The sequence below is a fragment of the Cervus canadensis genome, chromosome 14 (genome assembly GCF_019320065.1).
Source record: "Cervus canadensis isolate Bull #8, Minnesota chromosome 14, ASM1932006v1, whole genome shotgun sequence".
NCBI classification, from domain to species: Eukaryota; Metazoa; Chordata; class Mammalia; order Artiodactyla; family Cervidae; genus Cervus; species Cervus canadensis.
Genome location: NC_057399.1, coordinates 41,968,147 through 41,990,304, shown reverse-complemented (window position 1 = coordinate 41,990,304; position 22,158 = coordinate 41,968,147). Strand labels below are relative to the sequence as shown.

Below are 22,158 nucleotides of genomic sequence, written 5' to 3'. Positions count from 1 at the left end.
GAGAATAACAAAAGGCTAAAAAGCTTGAGGCAGTTAATTGGAAATTGGTTTTAAGGTCACATTTGTTCTAAGATACTAATAAACTCTATAGAAAATTTTCTTAAGTCTAAATAATAGAAAACTCTCCTTACTATAGCAGGTTTTTTTTTTTTTTTTTTTTTTTTTTTTGGTAATGACATTTATCATATTTTCCATAGAGGTAGAAAATTGCCAGTAATTTCAGTACAAAAATCACTATTGGTGTTTTTTATAAAGTAGTGTTTTGTAGTGGAATATTCTTCAAACAATCCAGCCCCAGCCATTTTTACCTAAGCCCTTGCCTGTCTCTCATTTTTCTCTAAAACAAACAAAAAACGTATATCCAGTTCTTGTTTTGTATGTAAAGTTGTCTTGATAGTATCAGAAACCTTGTTCGTAAAACTTGCTGTTCTTTCTGTTATTTGGGATATGGTATAAAGATCCCCAGATAACCCTAATTATCTTTGGAGATCATGTTTCTGGTTACTGTGCTTCTTTCTTGTGGAGAAAAAGTACAATCAGAGTATGCCATGGTCTTTGACCCTGTATTCTGTCAGCCAGAGGAAGTGAAAGCTTTAGTCTGTATTTTTCTTTATGCCCCTTCAGGTAGATAGATGGCAGCATATATCTTTTCTAGACCATCTTCAGTTCTAAAGCTGAGTGCTTATTCTCTAGGTGGGAAAAGAAAGTGTTAACAACTCTTGTTTAGGTATTTGTTTCTTTTTTTCTTTTTCTTAAATGTGAAAGTATTCATTAAACAAAAGAAAAAGACTGACTTTTAAACTTGTGGTGATGTTACTTAACCTGTATTTAGGAGAAAACTGGTAGATTGTTGGTTAAGTGCGTAGGAGAGAAAGAATTGAGAGAAAGCAGGCGGGTTCACAAACTCTGGGATGTAAAGGGTTTGGAACCTGATTTTCTTCCATTTCTCTCTTCTCTTGGCTTTGTCCTTTCAGGAAAGTACAGTCTCTGCTGGATTGTTTTAATAGCTTTGCAATAACCCCTTTGTTTTTGAGAGTAACTTAATGCTTTTTAGATTTCTTCTTAATCTTTGCTTTTAAAATATCCACCTATCATGGGCTTCCAAGGATTTATGTGTTTTTACTATGTGAAATTTTAAGGAAATGCTTTAATATATCCCTTAGTCAGAGAAAGGGGTAATACGAAAAAGTGAAGGCAAGGAATTTATTCACCATGTATCAATGCCCCAAATCAGTATTTATTTTTGTGTTGTAAATATTGATTTATAGCCTGTCTTACACTAAAGAAGGCCTACAAACCCAAGAAGAATTAGTATTGCCATCTTCTTTGTGAATAGTAACAAAAAAAATCTCTATAAATTCTCAGGTAACATTGAGACAAAAATTCATATTTAGAAAATTGCAGAAACATAAATAATAAGTGTCTTTCTAAATAAATGGGGATAAATAAAACATTTTCAGTTAGAATCACAGAATCCAAAATTAATAAAAATTATAAACTTGGAGATATTTGTAGATATTTTCAAATGTTAGATGTCAGATTAATTCAACCATCATTTGTATTTATCATGCCACTATAATGTTATTTTTTATTTAAAATCCTCTTGAATATAATGTCTTCCTTTAAGTATGATTGGGGTGAAAATCATCTTAAAGATTTAAAAACTTGTAGATTGGGGAGCAATTTGGCATTTTAAATTAACAAAATGGATAGATATTAAAGAAAATAAATTTTCTTTAGTCAGAGACTCTATTTGACTATATTTTACATTTTAAATAAATTTTAAATGTTTATAAGCAAATGTCTGGTCATTTGGCATCTTGTTAAATTACAAAAATGTAGTTGATCTTATTGTATGCTAATTGTTTACCAAAACCATTATTAGAAAATTATAAAATTTTAATCAAATATGAGGGAAAGTATCATTATAATTAGAGAATATGCTTTCTATAGTTCATTATTTATTGATCCATGAATATTTCATTCATTTCAGGAATTTTACGTTATATTTTTCTTGATTTGTAACAATTGAATTAGTGGAAAAGTCAGCTCTTTTAAAATACCATGAGAGGATAAGTAGTGTGGTTCCCATTGTACAGAAAAGGTACTGAGATTCAGAGAGGTCCAGTAACTTGTCTAAGCAGAGAATTATCCCACCTGGCAGAGGGGTGTTTGGGTCCCTTTCTGTCTATCCCTGAATCAATATTCTTTTTTTTTGTTTTTTTAATTTTTTTTTTTTAATTAGTTGGAGGCTAATTACTTCACAACATTTCAGTGGGTTTTGTCATACATTGATCCCTGAATCAATATTCTTTCTGTACTTATAAAGTTACTATTTCACTGTTTGCACTTTACCCTGAGGAAGATTTTTCAGCAGTTTAAAAAATAGTCAAACATCCACAAAATCTCCAGAGAAATCTTATTGAATCTCCTGATTGGTAAATTCATACTTGGCTGTTTCCATTTTTAATTGAATCAGCACATTTTTAGTAGTTAATCTAATGTAAAGATTGTCAAAATACATGTTATAAAAGCATTATAGAAAGTTAAAAATATTTTTAAAAATATGTAAATGCTGACAATCACACATTGTAGGCAGTACTATCTCTACATTCTACGTGAGAAAATAAGAGATTATTTTCTTTCTTTAATAATTTCTAACTGTTAGCATAGAGTTTATGCAACTGATCATTTGTGGCACAGTTCTGAAGTTACATCTTTTAAATTGTTTTTAGATGAAGTAGATTCAGATAATTTCTAGTTGATTCTTTTGTATCTGTTTTTATATGAAGGGCAAAAACTAATATATTAACTGCATTTAAGGCTATGGGGTAAGTGACAGAAGTGGGAAAGGATGGGAAAGGATTTCAATAAAGGACATGCTGCCAGTATTCAGAAGAGGAAAATAAATAATGTTTAGCAGTCCAGCCAACTCTTCTGCTAGGAAGATGCATTATTATTATTCCAATTAGCTCCTATCTAATAGTGTTGCTAGGGATTGATGTCAGATAGAACCTTGCCATGGGGTTATTTGCATAGAGTTTTGGCTAACAAAGAATAGAAGCAGCTAGAGGACTTGGTTGCAGGTAGCTTTGAGTATTAATAAATCTCTTTATAATTTAGTTTAATCTTTTTATATAATCAATCTTAAAGTATACTGAGTACTTCAATTATTTATTGCTATTTTAAAAAATGATTTAGGCTTTATATTTATATAGAGTCATTTAGTGTGGACATTTTAGAATGAATAAAATTTCTGGAAATATGTACTTAGTTTATTTTTGGCAAGAATAGCCAAGAATAGTGTGAAATTGAGATAAATATGAAATGAAAATTATTTCATTAACAAGTATAGAGATAATTTTTTTTTTTTTTTGGTCTCTTTCCTGAAATGCTAGTTGAAGTACCATCTCTTGGTAAATTTTTCTTTCCTTTTTTTTGGCTTGGAAGGTATGGTGTCAGATGTATAATTAGTTAATATGTGTTAAAAAAAAAACTATATAAGAATACCTTACTGTTCTAACAGTTGTCAATTCTATATGTCGTATATCCTTGTGCTTTTACTGACAGGTGGAACAAAGAAAGCTTATACTAAATCTTGATCTTGCCTTGCAGTACCAGGTCTCCTGAATGTATGTTCTCATTAAATTCTATATAGCTAATTATTTATGAATATTATAACACTTAATGTAAAAATTTAGCAGTTTTATTTCTCTATGAGAATATTTCAGTCACTGTGAGTTTAAGTGGTTAAATGCTGTCAGCAGTTTTACAATCTCACTCATCTCATTTTTTATCAAACACATATAGCAAGAACGTATGGTATCCTGCTTTCTTACCAATTTGCTCTAACTTTTCTAGAGTTTTTCCTGCTAAAAGATAGGAAGGCAGACAAAATTATTTTTCTGAGATGTTTTACCCTCAGCCATGAACCTGGCAGTCAGGTGCCAGTGAAATTTGCTCCCTGAGAAAGCTGCATTTATATCTGTATCCAAATTTAATGTAGGATTCTGATCACTCAGCAAGAGCCTTAAGTCAGGTATGAAGAGTGATTTTTTTTCCATTCAGATATTAATTTGCACTAGAATTTGACAAAACTGTAAAGTACATTTTACCTGGGGACTGGAGGTGAGAGTGCTATACAGAATAATCCTGTAACTTGTCTGTGATTTTGAATGTAATGGTGAAACTGAAGGTGAAGCCCATTCCAGAAAGTGCTGCTAACTGTACATATGTGGTAGGATTTCACTTTATGCAAAAGCAAGGGCCACATGAACCTAACCTCAGCATGTGCAGTTGGTTATTTAGCCATTTTCAAAATTCAAATCGGTATACTCTAGATACTTTGGTTGTGATCTCAGCTATTTTCATCTTTGAAAAAGAGGGAAAACAAACCCCGTGCCAGGAGTGCAGTGGGGGAAGAAGGGAGAGTTTGATAAGGATATCTGGAGATACTTGTGATTGTCACAACTGGGAGAGTGCTACAGGCGTTTAGCAGGGATGCTGCTAAATGTCCTGCGTGAACAGTGCCAGCCCTTACAAAAGGATATTTTGGCACAAAGTGTAGTAATGTGGAGGCTGAGAAACCCCTTCACAGTAGCAGAAGGATCACAAATACCTCTCGTGTTAATTTTCAGGCTAGTCTCATAAAAACACAGAAAACGGGGACCTCTGTGGTGGTCCAGTGGTTGCTACGTGCTTGCACTGCAGGGGGCACAGGTTTGATCCTTGGTCAGGGAACTAAGATCCCACATGCCGGGCCAGCAAAAAAACAAAACAGAAAATAACTTACAAATAATAGTTATAAATAAAATTGCTTTCTACTGATTACTCTGAGACTATCACCACTTTGGATGTAAAATTTTCTTTGTAAAACAGTTATTTTCAAAAATTTTGAAGAACACTCATGAATCATTTAAAAGATATTTGTCGAGTGTCTTCTCTGTGCATGGTGCCTCTTCTAGGCTCTGAAGATGCAGCAGAGACCACAATAAAGTTCCTGCATTAAGGAGCCTACATCCTAATTGGAGGAGCCAGGCGATAAGCAAATGTATGGTATACCAGGTTAGTATTATGAAGTATAATAAAGGTGGGTAAGGGATAGAAAGTCATGCTGATACAGTCACAGGAGGCCTTTCTCATATTGACACTAGAGCAGAGACCTGGATCTCAAGCATGTCACTGATACTGGAAGGAAGAGCATTCCAGGGAGAGGAAAGAACCCATGCCAAGACGGTGAGGTGGGAGCATACTTGATATTTTCCAGGTACGGTAAGGAGGCCAGTGGCTCTTGAGTGGAGTGAGGTAGGGCAACAGTAGTAGGGGATAACTGAGAGCAGTGAGAGCTGGAATTGGAGGCGAGACTCTGTTGTGTCAGGAGGTTTAATTTAAAGATTGGAACTTTGGAATCTATTGAAGGATTTTTAGCAAAATTACACAAACTCATTTACATTTTAGAAGGGAAACTGATTGCTAGGAAGAATAAATTTAGGGACAATGATGGCAGCAAAAAGATCAGTTAGACTATTAAAATACAGTCCCAACAAGATGACAGTGGATAGGGGAATAGTGGAAGTGTTGAAAAGTGGTGCCTTCTAGTTTAAGAGCTAACAGGATTTGGAGATGATTTTGATGTGGGATATGAGATAGAAAGTGACAAGCTAAGTATGATTGTAAGGTTTTATGTCCTGAACTGGAAGAATAGAGATACCATTTACTGAGAGGGAGGAGCCTGGAGGAAGAATAAATTTTAGGGAAATAAAAAATTTTGATTCTGTTGAGGTACCAACTCAGTATCCAAAAACAGATGTTAAGTAGACAGATATAGAAGTCTGGATTTCAGTAGAGTGGTGTGAGCTAGATATATAAGTTTGGGGCCTTTAGGTATAAAGATGGCATTTAAAGCCATGGAACCTGATAGGAGATTTTCTAGGGAGTGAGTATAGACAGACAAGAAAACAGATCTTAAGACTAAGCCCTGTGTGTGTTAGTTGCTCAGTCATGAGCAACTCTTTGCAGCCCCACGGACTGCAGCACGCCAGGCTTCCCCATCCTACGCTACCTCCTGGAGTTTGCTCAAACTCATGTCCATTAAGTCTGTGATGCCATCCAACCATCTCATCCTCTGTCATCCTTTTCTCTTCCTACCTTCAATCTTTACCAGCATCAGGATCTTTTTCAGTGAGGCAGCTCTTCACATCAGGTGGCCGCAGTATTGGAGCTTCAGCATCAGTCCTTCCAGTGAATATTTAGGGTTGATTTCCTTTAGCATTGACTGGTTTGATCTCCTTGCTGTCCAAGGGACTCTCAACGTCTTCTCCAGCACCACAGTTCGAAAGCATCAGTTCTTTAGCACTCGGCCTTCCTCATGGTCCAACTGTCACAGCCATATGTGACTACTGGAAAAACCATAGCTTTGACTATACAGACCTTTGTAGGCAAAATGATATCTCTGCTTTTTAATACACTGTCTGGTTTTTTCATAACTTTTCTTTCAAGGAGTGAGCGTCTTTTTATTTTGTGGTTATAGTTATCATTCACAGTGATTTTGGAGCCCAAGAAAATAAAATCTGCCACTGTTTCCACTTTATCCCCTTCTGTTTGCCATGAAGTGATGGGACTGGATGCCATGATCTTAGTTTTTTCAATGTTGAGTTTTAAGCCAGCTTTTTCACTCTCCTCTCTCACCCTCATCAAGAGACTCTTTAGTTCTTTGCTTTCTGCCTTTGGAGTGGTGTCATCTGCATATCTGACACCAGGTATGTCTCCCTTTATTGATAGTTCTCCCTGCAATCTTGATTCTAGTTTGTGTCATCCAGCCCAGTATTTCACGTGATGTACTCTGCATGTAAGTTAAATAAGCAGGGTGACAATATACAGTCTTGATGTACTCCTTTCCCAGTTTTGACCCAGTCCATTCATTGTTCCACGTCTGTTTCTAACTGTTGCTTCTTGACCTGCATACAGGTTTCTCAGGAGGCAGGTAAGATGGTCTGGTATTTCCATCTCTTTAAGAATTTTGCACAGTTTGTTGTGATCCACACAGTTAAAGGCTTTCATGTAATTAGTGAAGCCAAGGTAGATGTTTTATTGGAATTACCTTGCTTTTTTCTATGATCTAGTAGATGTTGGCAATTTGATCTCTGGTTCCTCTGCCTTTTCTAAATCCAGCTTGTACATCTGGAAGTTCTCAGTTCATGTAATGTTAAAGCCTAGCTTGAAGAGTTTTGAGCATTACCTTGCTAGCATGTGAAATGAGTACAATTGTATGATAGTTTTAACATTCTTTGGCATTGCCCTTCTTTGGGATTGGAATGAAAACTGATGTTTTCCAGTCCTGTGAACACTGCTGAGTTTTCCAAATTTGGTGGCATATTGAGTGCAGTACTTTAACAGCATCATCTTTTAGGATTTGCAATAGCTCAGCTGGAATTCCATTACCTTCACTAGCTTTGTTTGTAGTGATGCTTCCTAAGGCCCACTTAACTTTGCAGTCCAGGATGTTTGGCTCTAGGTGAGTGATCACACCATTGTGGTTATCCGGGTCATTAAGATCTTTTTTGTGTAGTTCTTCTGTGTATTTTTGCCCCCTCTTGTTAATATCTTCTGCTTCTGTTAGGTCCATACTGTTTGTATCCTTTATTGTGCCCATCCTTGAATGAAATGTGCCCTTGATATCTACAATTTTCTGGATGAGATCTCTAGTCTTTCCCATTCTGTAGTTTTCCTCTATTTCTTTGCATTGTTCACTTAAGAAGGCTTTCTTTTCTGTCCTTGCTATTTTCTAGAACTCTGCATTCAGGTGGGTATATCTTTCCCTTTCTCCTTTGTCTTTCACTTCTCTTCTTTTCTGAGCTGTTTGTAAGGCCTTCTCAGAGAACCCCTTTGCCTTCTTGCATTTCTTTTTCTTAGGGATGGTTTTGGTCACCACCTCATGGACAATGTTATGTGTTACAACTTTTTTTTTTTTTTTTTTTTAGGGCTTTTTAAAATACAAAATATTTATTTCTTTTTGGCTACACTGGGTCTTTGTTGGTGTGCACAGGCTTTCTCTAGTTGTGGTGAGTGGGGGCCATTCTCTAGCTACTGTGTGTGGGCTTTTCATCGCAGTGGCTTATCTTGTTGCAGAGCGCAGGCTCTAAGAGCATGGGCTTCAGTAGTTGTGGCTTGCAGACCCCGAGCAAGGGCTCGGTGGTTGTGACACATTGGGTAGTTGCTCCATGGCAGATGGGATCTTCCTGGACCAGGGATGGAATCTGTGTCACCTGCATTGGCAGATGGGATCTTCCTGGACCAGGGATGGAATCTGTGTCACCTGCATTGGCAGATGGGATCTTCCTGGACCAGGGATGGAATCTGTGTCACCTGCATTGGCAGATGGGATCTTCCTGGACCAGGGATGGAATCTGTGTCACCTGCATTGGCAGGCGGCTTCTTATCCACTGTGCTACCAGGAGAATCCACAACTGTTGTTCTGTAATAAATCTTGTTATATCGTATAGGAGTGTTTCTCAGCCTTTTTATTTCCATTATTTCTGTTCCCCTCAGGAGCCTTTGTAGATGCTTGCTCCTCTTCTCTCTGTGAAGTTAAATACTAAAGGAATTAGATTTTATCAGGTAGGACTGATTTTGAACAGCCACAAATCACTGTAATAGCTAAGATTTTTTATTCTCCAGGAACCAATTTTCTCTCTCCTGGGGGCAAATACTGCCCCTACTGAGAATGCATGCAGTAGAACAAATCCTCCCCTTGTTCTTTTTATATAGGAGTGCTGTGCTGTCCTTTGCCTTTTTTTTCCCCAATGAAATTTAGAAACCGCTTACTTGGCAGTTTACGAATCAAAAGAAAGTGAAGAACTCCTACCAGTAGGACTCTGCTGGTGGGGGAATTTTATTGGGATTGTATTAATTCTATACGTCAGTTTGGATAATTGACATCTGTACATTACTGAGTTTCCTGATCGTAAACATAGTATAGCAGCAGGAAGAAACTGGAATCATGGGTAATCCAATGATGATGAGTGAGTAGTTAAAACTTTTTCTGCAAGGAATATTCACGCATTTACCAGTGAGTTCTAACTCTGTCATGTATGAAAGGGAAAAACATGCAAACTTATTAAAATAATAGGTAAAGAGAAAACTCTCCCCAACTCATTTTATGTGTATAACATATGTTGGATATATAACCTATCAAAGATAATAAGAAAAAGAAAATCTGATTATGAACATAGATAAACAAAATTTTAACCGACTGTATCTGGTTATATATAACCAGCCTGGACAAGTTAAGTTTATCTTAGGAATGAAAGATTATTTTTACACTGGAAAATCAATCAGTATGCTTTATCACACAAGCAGATTAGGGAAGATTGCCAGGTGTATGAAGACTACATGTATCAGTGTATGAAGACAGAGATAAAATTCAGCCTCCATTCATGTATAAACTCTTAGCAAACTAGAACTAGAGAGTTTTTTGAGTGAGATAAATGGTTCCAAAACAAACCAACAACCACAAACCACACATAGAAGACAACACAGCAGCTGTTGCTCGTTTAATGATAAAACGTTGACCTCCAAGTTGCAGGACAAGGTATTGATGCCTTTGTGCCCCGGTAACCATTGTTATGAAACACAGTGCTAGGAATTCTAGTCTATACAGTGAAGCAGGAAGCAGAAGGAAACAGAAGAACTGCTGAAATAAATAAGCCTATCGTTACTCTTGTGTAAATATGATGTAAAAGTCATGATGGCATGATTGTGTAAATAATTTATTCATAGATTCTTCGGGATTTTTAGAGAAAGTTTAAGAAGTGTGACTCTAATAAAATATTCTTAAAAATCAGTTTTACTTCTAAATGCCAGCAAACAATGCCTTAGACAGTGAAATTAATAGCAGAGCTATTTATAATTGAATCAAGAAATAGGAAGTTCCTGAATTAAATCTGACTAGAAGAAGCACAAGGCCTCTAGTGGAGAGAATATGTCAAGTGTGTGTATGTATGAGTGTGTATGTCATAACTTGAAATCTGATTCAAAAGTTATTATGGAAATATAAATTACAGTTGACCCTTGAACAACAAAGATTGGAACTATGCAGGACTGCTTACCTGTGTGTATTTTTAGTAGTAACTACTCCAGCGGTTGGTTGAATCTCCTGATGCTGAGGAACTGTGGATATTGATTGCCTGCTGTGAATTATATACAGATTAACTCCCGTGTTGTTCAGCGGTCAGCTATATTTTGAATAACCAATAATTCCTTTTTTAATTGATGTATACTTGATTTCCCATATTATCTTATTTTCAGATGTAACACACTTAGTGATTCAATATTTCATAGATTATACTCCATTTAAATTTATTACAATACAAAGGCTGAATTTCCCTGTCCTGAACAATATATCCTTATTGCTTATCTACTTAACACTTAGAAGTGTGTGTCTCTTAATCTCATACCAAGATATTCTTGAAAAAGAACAAGTTGGGGTAATTTGGCCACCTAGGTATGGAGAGTTAGTACAAAGCCATGGTAACAAAGTTGTGCTCACTAGTATGGGGATAAACAAATAAACCAAGAGAACTGAATAGAAGAGCCCACATCAGACTCATGCATGTATGGAGACTTGACCTCTGATCACTGAGGAAAGGTCAGCTTTTTAAATAAACCATCCTGGGACTATTGAATATCCATACAATAAAAGTAAATTTAGAACCCTGTATTTCTCTGTGTACAAAAATGAGTTCCAAGTGGATTAGTGACCCAAATGTGAAAGGCAAAATTACAAAGCTTTTAAAAGCTTTAGAAGATTATATAGGAGAATGTCATTATTACCTCAGGATTGGGAAAGATTTCCTAAATACAAAACAAAAAGCACTAAAAGAAAAGATTGATAAATTGGACTACATTAAGAATGTGGGGTTATCAAAAGTTGCCATAAAGAGAATGAAAAAGTAGACTCAGAGTATGAATAGATAATTGTGATAAGCAACAGAAATGTAGTATCGAAAATGTCTGAAGAACAAATCAGTAACCTTTCCCTTAAGTTAGAGATGAGGGATTGGATGTGATGGGGAAGAAATGCACCGAGGAAAGCCTCTGTATGTTCTCAAATGTTCACATTCTTTTCTCTAAACTGAACTTGTGTTTTATGTGTTCATCTATATATAAACACATTTCTTAACAAAAATGGGAAGAAATTAAAACTATAAACACAGTTACTATATTATTAGGTTTCTAGGGCTGATACAATTTACCACAGACTGGCGGACACAAACATCAGAAACACATCTTCGCATAATTCTGGAGCCTGGAAGTCCACGGTCAGGACGTCAGCAGTTTTGGTTCCGCTGGAGGCCTTTCTGCTGGCCTGCAGGTGGTGCCTTGTTCCGGGTCCTCACAGGGTCTTTCCTCTGTGCTTAAACATCCACGGTGTCTCTCTTGTGTTTCTCAGTTTCCTCTTAATAAGGATACTAGTTGGACTGGATTAGTGCCTACCCTAAGGGTCCCATTTTAAGTTCACCTGCTCTCTTAAAGGCCTTTTCTCCAAATACGGTCACATTCTGAAGTACTGAAGATGGGGTGGGATGAGGACTTCAACATACAAGTTTTTGGAGAGCCATAATTCAGCCTTAACACTGATTATGTAGTAAAGCTTTGAATAGCAAATGGGTACTTGTGATTTAGATAAAATTTCCCAAGCCAATTTTTGGATTCAAAAGTGCTGTATCTAAAAAAAAAAAAAAAAAGAAGAAAAATCGAACATAGAAGTAAAAATGTTGTGCTCTGGAGATGTGTGTTAAATGCCTCAAAATGTGGATTTAGTACTAATGTTAATCATGTGTGTATAAAATTGAAATACATTTTTTGAAAAAGAGTGATAAAAAGCAATTCTGAATTATTTTATACAAATACTCTTAAAAATAAATGTATATCTAAGTGGATAAATGTAATTTTAAATAGATCTTTTATAGTCTCATCTTCATCCCTAAGAGGTATAAATTCTAGTTGGCAAAGAATTTTTTAATCTTTTCACTGGGGAAAAAGAGGATGCATTTTATTTGGTCACATGTGTCACAGATTTTCCTTGACTTACAGTGGGATACATCATGATAAACCCATTCTACATCGAAAATATCTGAGGCTGCACTGTCTTAAAGTCAAAAAATCATAAGGTGAACCATTGTCAATTGGGGACCATATGTTTTTTTATTAGGGTAAGCTCTACATAGCACAATGTGTGAATTCCTAAAATTTGCCCCACTATGCAGAATCATTCAAAGAAAACCATAGGGGTTATGCAAAGAACTGAAAATATTCAAAAACTTTGTCAGTGACACTTAAAAAGGACACCTAATACAAATAGCAGCATGGTTTTACATGTTAACTAGTTAAGATATGCTATAATGAACATTGCATTTTACCTTAAAAGAGACCTAAACTTTTCTCATGGAAGTGGGCATCCAGAAGGGTTGCCTTATGTGAGTTATTACAAGTGATGGGAGGAGAGTCATGTGAAATTGGAGGGAAAATTGTAATACCAGGTGTGGATGAATGTGACTCATAACACTTATGACAAGTTGAGGTAGCTGGTAGATGTTTGACAGTGTGTATTTTGTGTATTCCAGTGTGACTTGGGTGAAGATTTTATTGTTCATCTTGGGTTTCTTGCAGATAAAATCACATATAAACACATGCAAGAGTCTTGCTATGGTCAAATTGTTGCTTAATGTATCAGTCATATTGGAACATATTTGTGTTTTGAAAAAGCATTGTAGAAGAGCTTACTGTACTGATTTCGTGGTGTCATTTATAGCCCCATCTTTTCCCAACATGTTGTGTTGGGATTCTCTGTTCTCTTTTTACTGAAGTTTTTAAATGATTGCCTAATATGTGACTATTACGTGACATCTTAAGTGTCTTGGTGAATTTTAATTTCTTCCCAGCTAATAAGCTGAGTGGTTTGAGTGTGGACTCAGGGTTGTGCTTGAGCCTAGTGGATGATCACTGTGGTACACAGGAGAGCATCACTTCTTTTGTTTCAAACAAGATCATCATGTTCAGTGACCTCCCTGTTTCTGGTATTGCTACCAGAGTACTGTTAAGCCTTTACCTGAATCAGTATTAAAAAAACATGTGGATGGTTATGTTTTGGGGTCCTTCCCATTCCTTTGTTGCTTTTTATCCACCGTGACTTTTTTATTCCAAAGCTTCACAGCAACAGGCTTCCAGAAGTCTTTGTTCTTTCACTTTGTCTCCCTTGACTGGACTAGTCTATCCAGAGGAGGGAGAGAGAATGAAAGAACTGTGAGGGTAAATGAAATGGCTTCTCCTTGTTTTCCTGACCTCCCGCCACAGTTTCTTTGGATCACTTTCAAGACTCTCTTCTTCATGCCCTGGGCTGGAAAATCAGTTTTCCCTCACAGCTTTTCTCTTTCTAACCTTCCAGTCTAGGCATTCCTCTTTGTTTCTCCTGTCCTCTGTGCACACATTCCTGTTAAAACATATATCTCATTGTTCTGGGGTTTTGCAAAGTTGGCTTCTCTCTGTGAACAAATTGCATACTTCTTGAAGGCACAGACCGCATCTTTATCATTTTTACATTTCTCCTACATAGCTCAGTGCTTGGCAATGGTAGTTGGATGAGTGGATGAATGAATGAATGAGGGGGGCTTGAGGAGAGCCGTTCATGTGATCCTATTGTTTGTGTGTTCCTCTCATTTTGACTAAAATACATAATCTCTAGGTATCTTGGCCACTTGAACTTTAATATTATGAATCAGACTTGTGCATTCAAGCTTTTTAGCAGTGCCATAATAAAATTTTTGTTTGTCGAACCAGAGATTGTGCACCATCTGGTTTTTTTTTTTTTTTAAAGAATGTTTTGTTTTGTTTTTGCTCCAAATGAGCATGGGTAATTTGCGACTTTAGGATTGAGTTTTTATTTGATAATAGAGTAGTAAAATCCTGTTTCTCAGCTTGCTACTGTGAACTACAAACAATTAGTTTTGATAATTTCAGATATTTATATATTCATAAAGTGGAATAAACTCACAAAAGGGGAGTGTATTTCTTTTAAGATAATAAGGGAAATTGTTATGGCTCAGTTCTTGATTATTATTGCAATTGTAAGTAATTTTTGAATTGTTTTTAAGGCTTTCTTTTTCTTACAGGACCTCTTTGTTGTTAGACATGAATTGGCCATAATGAGACTAGCTGCCTTTATGGGCATTACAATGTTAGTTGGAATAACTGGACTGTTTTATACTCAACTAATTGGCATCATCACAGTAAGTATGTTTTTAATGTATTTATGAACATATGTCCTAATTATGAACTTAATTCTAAAAAGTTACAAAAAGTTTAGAAATTAAAGAGAAACTTACCCATCGTCATTTATATAGTACCATTTTTGTAAGCCTGTGTAATTATAAAGTAGTTATAATCAGTGTACAGAGTTACATATAATTTTGTATCCTGCTTTTAAAAATTAGCTTAAAGTAGTTTTATATGGCTATAAACTTCATGCTTATAGTTTTTAATAGTTTGATATACTGTTGATATAGTGACTGTGTCATATTTCAATTAATCATTTTTCTGTTGATCAGTATCTACTATGCAGTTTTTTTTCTATATTACAGATAGCTCTTTGAACATCTCTATTTTTCTCTTTTAACTTCTAATCTAAGGTAAATTCTAAAAAATAGGGCTGCAGGTATAAACATTTTATTAGTAAGTAAAGGGCTTTTTTTTTGCATGTGTTTGTTAGCCAAAGTGAACTTGTCACAACAGAAAAGATTTTAAAAATGTGAAAAATAACACTGAGAAAAATAAAACAAGAAAAAAACAAACTTTCAGAAAACGTTTGGAAATACACTGCATTTCAGATGTAAATAGGCTTTCTCATTTGTTATTGGTGGGTGTATAAATTAGTACAAAGTTTTTGAAGGTCAGATTGTCAGTGTCTATCAGAATTTAAAATGCACAACCCTTTTGGCCAACCTGAATGGCATCTGAATGGCATTTCTTCAGAGAAAGTACAAATGGACAATAAATACATGAAAAGATGTTCAACATCATAAGTCATCAGGGAAATGAAAATGAAAACCATAATTAGGTTATCACTTCTTATGCATCCTTGTTATTCTATAGTTGCTAGGTCTTATTCGACTCTGCAATCCCATGGACTGCAGCCTGCCAGGACCCTCTGTTCATGGGATTTTCCAGGCCAGAATACTGGAGTGGGTTGCCATTTCCTTCTCCAGGGGATCTTCTTGACCCAGGGATTGAACCTGCATCTCCTGAATTGGCAGGTGGATTCTTTACCACTGAGCCACCAGGGAAGCTCTCTCACAGCCACTAGGAGGGTATCATAAAGATAATAACAGAGGTGAGGATGCAGAGGCATCAGAACCCTCATACACTACTAATGGGAATGTAAAATTGTGCATATACTTTAGAAAATAGTCTGACAGTTCTTTAAAAAGTTAAACATAAATTACCTTTTATTCAGCAAATCCACTCCTAGGTGTATACCCAAGAAAAATGAAACATATATTCACACAAAAATTTATATATGAATATTTATAGCAGCATTAGTCATAATAGGCCAAAACTGAAAGCAGTCCACATATCTGTCAGCTGATGAATGGATACATGAAATGTGGTGTGTCCATAAAATGGAATATTATTTGACCATGAAAAGAAGTGGAGTATGATACATGCAACAATATGAATGAACCCAGAGAGCCTTATGCTGAGTGAAAGAAACCAGTCACAAGAGGTCACAAATTTGTATGATTCCATTTATATGAGTACCGATACAGTACTTGTATCTAGAACAGAAATTCAATGGGGGAAGGAAAAGTCAACAAATGCTGCTGAGACAACTAGGTATCCACATGCAAAAGAATGAAGTTGAGCCCTTAACTCATACCATGTATGTAGATTTACTCAAAATGTATTATAGACAAGATTTACATACAATGGCATAATTGCATACATGAGCATCGCAAACCTCTTTCTCACTAGAGCTGCTACCGTTACCTTAGGACGTTCTCTCATGCCTCTTATCAGTAGATCCATGTGCTATGAAGAAGCAGCATTGATCTGGTTTTTTTTCCATCATAGAACAGTATTGGTTATAGAACTTGATTCACATCCATTTATCTAGGTCTTCTTTCATTCAGCGTAATATTTTTTGATTCATTCATGTTTTACATGTACTAATAATTTCTTTTTATTACTGAGTATATTCCATTGTATGACTATACCACAGTTTGTTTATACATTCTATTAATAGACAACTCGTCTGGTCCCAGAATTTGGTAATGGTGAATAAAAATGCTATGAACGTTCTTGTTCAAGTATTTTTGTGGAAACATGTTTTCATATCCTGGGGTAAATATCTAGAAGAATTGCTGGTCACTTAAGATAGGTTTATCTTTTATTTCATAAGAAACTGCCAGGCCTCTTCCCCAAGTGATTGTACCATTTTGCACTCTTGCCAACAGTGTATGAGAATTCTGGTTGCTTTACATACTCATTAATATTTATTGTGCCAGTCTTTTTAATTGCAGCTGTTCTATAGGTTTTAATAATAAATGGTTGTTTTAATTTACATTTCCTTGATGACTAATGATATTTTACACTTCTTCATGTGCTTATTGGTCATTCATGGATTGGATGATGTCTGTTTAGATATACCTTTGTTATTATTCAGTGGCTTGATTTATTTTCTAATATCTCTTGTGATTTGTCTAATGGTGATGATAAATAATATGATATTAATCACATTCCTGTGGACAAGAATAGATGGTTCCCTAAAATCTTTTTTCTCTGCTTTTACACTCACTCATAATTATTACTTTATAGTCCACTCATTAAGTTGAGTCTAAATTATGCTTGCATTTTTAAATTTCTACTTTTGAATTTTTCCAAATCATATTTATATTTCCTGAAATGAAGTTTCTCTGGTTTCCCCAATTTCCTATGGTTAATGACTGGAAATGGACATTTGAAAGCATTGCTGTTAAGACTATGAGTTACTTCTGAGAGTCATCAGGGTTATATCTGACAGTAACAATTTCCTTCTCACCTAAGCAGTTCTAGTAGCTTCAGAAAATGGGGTTTGGCAGCATAGGCTTTAAGATCATTTAAGAAATTCTGCTCTCAAATTTTAGTATCACTTCTGAGTTGGACATAAAACTATTTATCTTATTCACTTCTGAGTTGGACCTAAAGTTTTTTATAGTATAGTTATATAATTTATATATATATATATATATATATTTATGCTTTTTAAAGGACATACAGTATCAGGTTCCTTTCTGACTGTGTTCCATACTACCAGTACATTAATATTAATTTTCAAATTGTATGATGTTCTCTTTTGCTATAATATTGAACCACATTTCATTGTCTTTCTTAAGATAGGGATATTGGTTTTAAGGTTGTGACATTTCTAAAACTGAGTATGTGTTTGTTGCTCAGTCGTGCCAGACTCTTTGCAGCCCTGTAGACTGCAGCCTGCCTGGCTTTTCTGTCCATGGTATTTTCCAGGCAAAAATACTGGACTGGTTTGCCATTTCCTTCTCCAGAGGATCTTCCAGACCCAGGGATCGAACCCGGCTCTTCTGCTCTGCAGGCAGATTCTTTATCTGCTGAGCTACCAGGGAAGTCCTCGAGCAGAAATTCCATTTGTTAAATAAAGCTCTCTCCCAGAGTTTCATCTCTTTCTGTATACATATAGTATAGTAGACAGGTCTCATGTCTATAGAAATTAAACATTTGTGAAACATTTAAAAAAGAATGCAAGTATTAAGAGACAGAATACATTCCATTTGCTAGTTCAACCTTTAGTCACTGCACTTCCTCTTGAATCTAAATCCCTAAAAAAAAAAAAAGTAAATTTCAATTGCATTTACCTGGGCTCTCATGGTGTAATTAAGTAACACTCTTTGATGAAAAAAAATTTTTTTTCGTTTCCAGAATGCACTACTAGCCACATTGATATAAGATTCTTTAGGGCTTAATTATATAAAGTTGTTATGCATTCATTGTTTAATTTTAAATCTAATGAATTGATTAGTATTTAAAATAGTATTTAGTGTTAAAGTTTAAAATAAAGATTTTTGCTTCCTTTCTTTATAAAATTTGCTTGCTGTTTATATATTCCATTTGCTAGTCCAACCTTTAGTTATTGTACTTCCTCTTGAATCTAAATCCCTAAAAAAATTATAGTAAATTTCAATTGCATTTACCTGGGTTCTCATAGTGTACTTCAAGGACCACTCTTCTTAATGAAGAAAAGATTTTTTCTTTTTAGGTTTCCAGAATGCACTACTTCCCACATTGATAAAAGGTTCTTTAGAGCTTAATTATATTGTTAGTGCATTCAATATTTAATTTTAAATTTAGTGAATTACTTGTATTTAAAATAGATTTAATGTTAAAGTTTAAAATATAGATTTTGCTTTCCTTTCTTTGTAATATATGCCTCCTGTTTAATTTAATGAAAAAAATGGATACTATCTATAGGATATTTCACATCTGGACATCTTTTTGTCACTGTCAGAATCCATGGATCTCTCTTTACAATGTGAAAATAGTGACGAATTTGTCAGGTAGCATAAAAAAGAAAAGGAGGAGAAGGAATCATAGTAAATTTAATGCTTCCATTGATGGGTTTCTCCTTCCCCTACTCCTGCACCCCAAAGACCAAGATAGATTTTGGGAAAACACTGGTAGGAGTATCGTTTCGTTATAGAAATTATGTAATTACATAGTTTGAATTAGACAACAAACAAGCAGAACAAGTGCTATTTCTGTTTAGGTTTAGGTTGAAGTTTTGAGGAAGCTACATGTTAATTTTCGGTAATTTTTTCCCATTATCTGCCCTTATGGAAAAATAAACCATTTCCTTCCTGTATAAGAGGAAAAATCCCATCTTCTTACTGATAGTTGAAGGTAACAGGATAATCATAGTAATGATAATCCAGTGTCATTTTAGACCTAGCAAGAGCAGATTACTGTGACCCAGATAAAATAATTAGAAATTACTTAAATTTAAAAATATTGGATTTGTGATCTCATTTCCAAGGTTAAAAGATTTCAACCCAGCCAGATGTTTCTATGAAATAACTAATTTTAAACCCAATTTTCAAGGATTGCCTTTGATTATTTTTAGACTTAATTTTAAAAACAAGGTTTAAATACATATTCTTGCTCCTTTTGACTACAATTAATATTGAAGTTAAAAGTGTTTTTCAAAGTCTGCTTTGAAACATTCTTTATTCAGGGAACAGATTATTCTAATTATTCCTCACTTAGACTATTTAGCCTTTTTGTTTGTTTCTGAATGAAATGGATAGTGATGTTATTAGTGTAATTGCTGCTGTCAGTATTTCTTATCATGCAGTAGTTCACACACAGCCAAGAACAATGTCCATTCTGATGAGCACCAACACTAATGGTGCTGGGTGATTGTATCAGTCATGTTTGCAGTCACTGGGCTTGGAGAGAGTTAATCAAGAAGCCTGTAACAGCTGGTACAGTGCCTTCTGGTGAGGGTCTGACAGTGAGCTATTGTATACCATGACACTGTTCTGACAGTTTATCTCAATTTTGTATACACGCATTTTTATTTTCAGGGCACCGTGGAGTTTGTGTAAAAGCTGAAGCTTTTGATGGTGTCTCTGGAGCTTAGTGCTTTTCTCAGTCCTGGTGAGGTTGAGGGTAGGCTGGGGAAGATATATTTAGTTGCAATTTTGTAAAAGGCTTTAAGTTCCCAAAGAAAAAATTTTGAGCTTTTTATATTTGGTCTCACAGGTACTATTTTTGGACCACTACTTAAATTACTGAAGATAGCTTAAAGCAAAGTATTTCAAAATAAAAGGAGAAAATGTTTTCCTCCCTAAATACTCACTCATGGTTACCTAAATAAATACAGACAGAATCACAGATGCAGGAGTGACTTTAATTTTAACTTTTTATGTTTTACAGTGAAAAGTATCTTATGTTCAAAATGTTAAATTAGCTTAAATGAGATTATCTATTAAATAGCACTCTTATTAATCAGAGTTAGTGAACTTACCTGCCTTTTAGACATGTACCCAAAAATGTAGTCCTAAGACTTATAATGAAATTTTGCTAAGTATCCCCTGAATCAATGCGATGAATTAAGTGTTCAGTACAGTCTCTGTACAAATTATGTTTGGTTTACTCAGCTCCAAATCAGCATTGCAAATATGGATATCATTGCCAATTATGCTGAACCTAGCTCACTTACATTTCTATAAAGGGAGTTCTGTGCAGCATTTTGTTTTCCTTTCTGAATTATATTTTCATTTAATAAAAACAAAATATGTTTCTAATACAGCATTTCTAATCATAATATTACAGGAAGTACCTGTGTAGCTTTTTAAAACCTAGAAAAATCATTAAAATTTAGAATGTTACTTCTTACATGCTTTCAGTATCATATTCTAATATTGGCTATAGTATTTCTTTGAATTTTGGGTACAGTAGAGACCTGTATAGAAACTAGGTTCACTCTAGCAAAAGAATTAGTTTAACTACATGCTAAGTTACATTGCGTAGTAATAGAAAAGCTTTCTTGCTAAAAATGCCTGCTAGCATCATGATTATTATGTATGGAATTGGATTGCTCTTTAGCATAAAACTGTTCCTGTGTGTGGAGAAGGCAGTGGCACCCCACTCCAGTATTCTTGCCTGGAAAAGCCCATGAACGGAGGAGCCTGGTAGGCTGGGGTCCATGGGGTCGCTAAGAGTCGGGCATGACTGAGCGACTTCACTTTCACTTTTCACTTTCAAGCGTTGGAGAAGGAAATGGCAACCCACTCCAGTGTTCTTGCCTGGAGAATCCCAGGGACGGGGGAGCCTAGCGGGCTGCTGTCTATGGGGTCATACAGTCGGCCACGACTGAAGCGACTTAGCAGCGGCAGCAGCAGCAGCAGTTCCTGTGTGTAAATGTATTTATATTATGTCCTCTGTCTTTACTCAGTGTAATTAATTATTTCTGATAAGATTAAAAGTCATTTACCAACTTAGATCTATTTCTGTACTTTTTAAAATAGGAATAGTGCATTTTAATTTTCTTAAGGCATGACTAATTGCTTCAGTGATTAAATAGATGCTTTTTTTTTTTTCCTGGTAAGGAAGCTAAACATTTATGAGTTTCCCTCTTACTTACGATTTTTCCCACTTTATTGTTTCATGTTCTGAATCCACATGACTTTTTACTCTAACTTTACAACTTATAGAATTGAAGAAAACAATGAACTTTATATTTATAATTAACTTGGTAGATCTTTTCCCACAGTGATTCTTTGTTTTTCTCTGTCACTATATTACTTACTCCTCAAATCCAAGCCAAAGGGGCACATTAGCCCATCTTCTACTGGTAACAAAAAATCTTCTTGAAAGTACAATTTTGTATTAAAAATGTAAGGATAATTGACCTTGAGTTGATTGTTGATTGCTGTTTCCAAATAGTGTATGGCTTCCTTATATGTTGTTATATATGATCATCCTCTCTGACATCTTCTTTATGTTTCTGTATAATTATTTCTTATATATTTAACTGTCACTAGCCTGTAAGCTCTTTGTTACTGTATAATATGTACTTATTAAATTTTTTATAAGAGGAATAAATGAGTAAATGAATAATGGTTTATGTATTAACTACCTATTTTTTCAACCAGATTATAAGTCCCTTGTGGACTATTTTATCTGTGTAGTCTTCCACAGTCCATGTCATTTTAATTATGAAAACCACTTTTGTTTAAACATAATTTTGCCTAGTTACAATCTAATATAACTGAGATATCTCCAAGTCCTACAATAAAAGCTTAGGTTTGCCATTTATTGAGTTATTAAGGGCTCTAACATATTAATTCATTTGATTCCTACAAAAGCCTAGTAGTAGTATTTGAACAACCAGAAAAAGGCTGATTAAGAGCCTGAGTAGCTCAGCTGGTAAAGAATCTACCTGCAATGCAGGAGACCCTGGTTCGATTCCTGGGTCGGGAAGTTCCCCTGAAGAAGGAATAGGCTACCCACTCCAGTATTCTTGGGCTTCCCTGGTGGCTCAGATGGTAAGGAATCCACCTGCAATGCAGGAGACCTGGATTTGATCCCTGG

General features: G+C 35.2%; 1 protein-coding gene across 5 annotated transcripts in view; it reads left to right on the top strand.

Annotated features, from left to right (window-relative positions):
* The window catches only part of ZDHHC21 (zinc finger DHHC-type palmitoyltransferase 21), a 72,697-nt gene that overhangs the window by 38,010 nt on the left and 12,529 nt on the right, over window positions 1-22,158 (top strand). For all 5 annotated transcript variants that reach the window (XM_043486954.1, XM_043486952.1, XM_043486953.1 and 2 more), the window contains one exon: window positions 14,169-14,285. In XM_043486954.1, the coding sequence (XP_043342889.1) occupies window positions 14,169-14,285 (117 nt within the window). The remainder of the gene's footprint in view (window positions 1-14,168; window positions 14,286-22,158) is intronic.